Source organism: Epinephelus moara, chromosome 6 (assembly GCF_006386435.1).
Source record: "Epinephelus moara isolate mb chromosome 6, YSFRI_EMoa_1.0, whole genome shotgun sequence".
NCBI classification, from domain to species: domain Eukaryota; kingdom Metazoa; phylum Chordata; class Actinopteri; order Perciformes; family Serranidae; genus Epinephelus; species Epinephelus moara.
Genome location: NC_065511.1, coordinates 44747663 through 44753372, shown reverse-complemented (window position 1 = coordinate 44753372; position 5710 = coordinate 44747663). Strand labels below are relative to the sequence as shown.

At 47.3% G+C, this 5710-nt stretch overlaps 1 protein-coding gene and 1 long non-coding RNA gene across 3 annotated transcripts in view; one reads left to right on the top strand and one right to left on the bottom strand.

The window, feature by feature from the left end:
* elp6 (elongator acetyltransferase complex subunit 6) overlaps nt 1-5710 on the top strand; it is a 25878-nt gene that overhangs the window by 11077 nt on the left and 9091 nt on the right. The window contains exons 4-5 of the mRNA XM_050047897.1: nt 4945-5069; nt 5169-5389. Coding sequence (XP_049903854.1) covers nt 4945-5069; nt 5169-5389 — 346 coding nt within the window. The remainder of the gene's footprint in view (nt 1-4944; nt 5070-5168; nt 5390-5710) is intronic.
* Nucleotides 7-4938, bottom strand: LOC126391561 (uncharacterized). 2 transcript variants are annotated; one of them, XR_007570097.1, is made up of 4 exons: nt 3534-4938; nt 2067-3473; nt 1498-2032; nt 7-1456 (listed from the first exon to the last, which is right to left on the bottom strand). It is a non-coding gene; the product is annotated as an uncharacterized LOC126391561 (long non-coding RNA). The 2 variants fall into 2 exon arrangements; XR_007570096.1 differs by having other exon boundaries at nt 2067-3413.

The following is a 5710-nucleotide window of genomic DNA, read 5'->3' as shown; positions in this document are numbered from 1 at the left end:
CAGTTAGCAGAGGCTAAGGCTATGCTATGTGGCTCCGCACCGGCTACAGGGGGCTGGCTAACTACCGCAGCTACTGAATGGTTTTCCATGGTGCGGAGCCGCGCTTCTAATTCACTAAGCCTCGTCTCCAATGCAGCAAATAAGCTACACTTATTACAATTACCACTGTCGCTAAAGGAGGCAGAGGCATAACTTAACATTTGGCACACCGAGCAAGAGAGAGCAGAGGGAGAAGCCACCGCTAACTGTAAAGCTAATGTAGCTACCAAGGCTAGTAACGTGCAAACAACAGCTAAGAGATTAGCGAGAAAGTCGTAGAAAGGAGGAGAGCTATAAGTGCTTAAACAGAACCAGTGTGGGTTAAGAGTTGAAGTAGATGTTAAAGCAACTGAAGTGAGAAAGCAGGCTAGTAGAATTCACCAGAGCAGTACAGAGACGCTGTCACAGAAACACCGGAAATGACACAACTCGCTTACCGCAATACGTCAGCACGTCACGAGGGACAATCTTCTGGCTCTGTCCCATGAGACGGACAGACAGACAGACAGAGACACAGACAGACAGACAGACAGACTGATGAAACAGAGTCTGACAATAATCTGAATAAAACTCAAGTCAGTTTCAGAGATGGGGAGAAAATGATGCTAACAGTTTAGCCTTATGCTAACAGGAGCTAAAAGCTCACAGCTGTAGTGTAAAGTTCATGTTGACGTAGCTAATGTTAGCTACAGCCTCGAATCACAGTATGTCCTCCGCCTCACTACCCACTGCCACAGACCACCTCACCGGGTGGAGAGCAGGAAGCAGCTCCAGAGACTGACCTCCAGTCAGCGATGGCAGCGACCTGAATCCAGCCAGATCAAACCCTGACTCCAAGAAACTGCACAGCCCCACCTCCCCGCCAGATAAGAAAACCTTCTGTTGCTGCTGTTACACAGGTTAGACCTGACGCTTCTTCTGGAAACCAACACCCTGTCGCATCTGATGCTGTCACACCTGACACTGTCACACCTGATGCTGCCACACCTGACACTGTCACACCTGATGCTGCCACACCTGATGCTGTCACACCTGACACTGTCACACCTGATGCTGCCACATCTGACACTGTCACACCTGACGCTGTCCTGTCACACCTGATGCTGCCACACCTGATGCTGTCACACCTGATGGTGTCACACCTGACGCTGTCACACCTGATGGTGTCACATCTAATGCTGCCACACCTGACGCTGTCACACCTGACGCTGTCACACCTGATGCTGCCACACCTGACGCTGTCACACCTGACGCTGTCACACCTGATGCTGTCACACCTGATGCTGCCACATCTGACACTGTCACACCTGATGCTCTCACACCTGACGCTGTCCTGTCACACCTGATGCTGCCACACCTGACGCTGTCACACCTGACACTGTCACACCTGACGCTGTCACACCTGATGCTGTCACACCTGATGCTGCCACATCTGACACTGTCATGATGCTGTCACACCTGATGCTGCCACATCTGACACTGTCACACCTGACACTGTCCTGTCACACCTGACGCTGCCACACCTGACGCTGTCACACCTGATGCTGCCACACCTGACGCTGTCACACCTGACGCTGTCACACCTGATGCTGCCACATCTGACACTCTCACACCTGACGCTCTCACACCTGACACTGTCCTGTCACACCTGATGCTGCCACACCTGACGCTGTCACACCTGATGGTGTTACACCTGATGGTGCCACACCTGACACTGTCACACCTGATGCTGCAACACCTGATGCTGCCACACCTGAGACTGTCACATCTGACACTCTCACACCTGATGCAGCCACATCTGATGCTGTCACACCTGATGCTGCCACACCTGATGCTGTCACACCTGACACTGTCACACCTGATGCTGCCACACCTGATGCTGTCACACCTGACACTGTCACACCTGATGCTGTCACACCTGATGCTGCCACATCTGACACTGTCACACCTGATGCTGCAACACCTGATGCTGCCACACCTGACACTGTCACACCTGATGCTGTCACNTCACACCTGAACTGTCACACCTGATGCTGTCACACCTGATGCTGCCACATCTGACACTGTCACACCTGATGCTGCAACACCTGATGCTGCCACACCTGACACTGTCACACCTGATGCTGTCACACCTGATGCAGCCACATCTGACACTGTCACACCTGATGCTGTCACACCTGATGCTGCCACACCTGATGCTGCCACACCTGACGCTGTCACACCTGATGCTGTCACACCTGATGCAGCCACATCTGACACTGTCACACCTGATGCTGTCACACCTGATGCTGCCACACCTGATGCTGCCACACCTCTAGCTGCGACATCTGACACTGTCACACCTGACGCTGTCGCGTTTAGGGCCAGCCCAAGCCTCCATGGGGCCCTCAGCAAAATTTGATTTTGGGGCCCTCTATTACTGCCAATAATACTGATTATTCAACATTCACTCACCTGCTGTAAGTTATTTCATGTTCTACTCTGTCATCACTTGTAAAACTAGATGTGAGAAGGCCATGGAAGCAGACAACAGATTTGCAGACTTGCAGAAAAATCTTTCAATTAATATTTGGCAAAGTCAGCAACTCCCCCTACTGGCCACACAGAGAATCAATACATAAAACCTCAAAGAGCAGCCTGGCATGTTTTACCCATTTATGGTTTTTATTCTGAAATGGTAGCAAATTCAGCTACAAGAGCAGCCTGGGGTTAATTTACACTTAATATTCAAAGTGATATAGTACAAAGTGGGATACCAAATGTCATCTAGGCCAACTAAAAGTAACAAAAGAAACCAATCATTTACTGTAAACACAATCTGCTTTATTATTTTTTGTTTTAAATAAACTGCAACACAGAGGGGACAGTGGGCACAGTGGATGGAGCAGAGCATGGAGATGGACCTAAGATGAAAAACAACAACAAAAGCAAGTCATGTTAGATGTCATACTACACATGAAAATTATGCTGCTTATTTTCTAAGTAAAATAGTACAGCTATAGCTTGTAGTAAGAAAACAATCTGCCAGTGGAACAACTGAAAATTGCTAGAGAAGTTTTGAAATAATATGCATTTGTCTAAAAACATGTCCCTTTTCATATGATTATGTCTTATATTAAAAATGATTAATCTCAGAATGTTCTGCAGTACACTGAGCAATTACAAAGGCTGTTTTGTTGTTAACTTACCAGGTAGAGCTGAGGTTGCAGCAGACACAGAGGGGATAGTGGGCACAGAGGATGGAGATGGATCTAAGATGAAAAACATGTCCCTTGTCATATAATTATATCTTATATTAGTATATCTTAATGAGATAATTTGACTAGAAATTAAATATATATGGTGACAGTTTTTCCCTCACCTGATTCATTAGCCTTGGCTGAGCCTGAGGAGGTGGACTGCCCCTGGGCTGAGCCTGAGGAGGTGGACTGCCCCTTGGCTGAGCCTGAGGAGGTGGACTGCACTTGGGCTGAGCCTGAGGAGGTGGACTGCACCTGGGCTGAGCCTGAGGAGGTGGACTGCCCCTGGGCTGAGTCATTGCCTCCTCCAAAATACTTTAACAGTGCTCCTGGGGAAGTTTCATATAACGTATGAGCATAAAAGGGAGTTGATGTAAAAGAAATATGTTTATTTACTCACAAAAATTACGGTGCTCTGCAGCAAACAACATATCTCAAACTATAAGTGAAGTTAATTCATTAATGCAAAAACATATTGCTAGCAAACATCACCGCGTAATTAATAAGTTGTTAATAAACATTTGCTATCAAACGTTATCAAAAACGTTGTTTTGATGCCAAAAATGACCCAGATATATATATGTGTACATATATATATATATATATATATATATATATATATATATATATATATATATATATACACCAAGAATCAACTTATTCAAAGTAGGCTATTACACAAACACAAAAACGTTAGCTTGAATAGTAAGCTATCTAACCTCTAACCAGTTAAAAGATACATTTCTCTAGTTTTGAACTAACGTTAGCTAGCTAATTTGCTATTATAGGCTAACATAGTAATAAGAGACAATAATTAGGGACTTTCTTAATTTGAGGAAACTTTTCAAAATCTCCTTGACACCAAACGTTACATTACCAAGACATGCAAACATACATTTATCTTGTTGTTTTTTCTCCTCTTCCTCTTTCTTTCTCTTTCTTTCTTCTGTCCCTGAAGGGTATGTCCTTTGTTGCGACAATATTAGGCCTTCCACCTGCTCCTAGCTCCGTGGATGCGCAGTGCGCACTGCAGGCTGGATGCACACCTTACCAGCGGAGGTCTGACATTTAGAGCAGAGAGGCAGTAGGAAACTACACTCTGTTAACATAATACTGTCTTTTTGTTTGATAATATGTGAATCATCATCACTCACACATCGAAAAAAAGAATTAATTTGTTCTTTTTTTTTTTCTTTTTTGAAGTTAATTGCTCTTGGGGCCCCCCTAGTGGTCACGGGGCCCTAAGCAGGAGCTTAGTTCGCTTATGCCTTGGGCCGGCTCTGACTGGAGGTCAGTCTCCAGAGCTGCTGCCCACTCTCCTCCCAGCAAGGTGGTCTGTAGCGGAGCGAGGAGGAGGAGGCATAGGGGCGTGGTCTATAGTGTTTGGCTGCAAGCAGCTAGAAAGTGGCTGAGAGTGAAATGAGATGAAATAAACCAGCGTATGGAAACATTGAGTCACTGTATGAAGTGTGTGGTTGTCTGGTGGGCGGAGCTTAGGACAGAGAGGGGACAACTGTCTGATTTCTGTCCACCTCAGCTTTAATCTGTAAATCACAGACTGACAGGGAGCGAGGTCACTGGGGTCACTGGTGCAGTCTGACTGTATGATAGCCTTTGGCTGGGCGCCATGACATTGAATGATGTCACTGAATGGGTGTGTCCTCAGGGTGTCAGCCTGTCACAGGCTAAAGAGAAGGGTCAGCTGGTTTTCCTGGAGGGTCTGAAGGAGTCGCTGTCTGTTCTGATTCCTCAAGAGACTGAAGCAGGAAGTGAGGTCATGGACTTCCTCAGGTACAAGCAAACAATCACTCTGACCGCAGTATGTGTATGACATCACTGATGACCTGTAAACAATGTGTAAATAAACATAAACTGTGTGTGTGTCTGCAGGGATCCTGCTGCTGGTCTGAAGAGTCTGTACCAGTTTGTTGGCTCCAGTCTGACCAGTGGCGGCGGTGATGATGATGATGATGAGGAGGGGCGGGGCTCCCCGGTGTTGCTGGTTGATGACCTCAGCGTGCTGCTCAGTCTGGGTGTGAGCGTTGGAGACATGTTGGACTTTAGTCACTACTGCAGGGCGACCGTCTGCTCCCAGCTGCAGGTCAGCACATCACACTGAGGTCTCTGACAGGACGTCTCTGACAGGACGTCTCTGACAGGATGTCTCTGACAGGACGTGTCTTGACAGGACGTCTCTGACAGGACGTCTCTGACAGGACGTCTCTTGACAGGACGTCTCTGACAGGACGTCTCTTGACAGGACGTCTCTTGGCAGGACGTTTCTGACAGGACGTCTCTTGACAGGACGTCTCTGACAGGACGTCTCTGACAGGACGTCTCTCACAGGACGTCTCTGACAGGACGTCTCTGACAGGACGTCTCTGACAGGATGCCTCTGACAGGATGTCTCTGACAGGACGTCTCTGACAGGA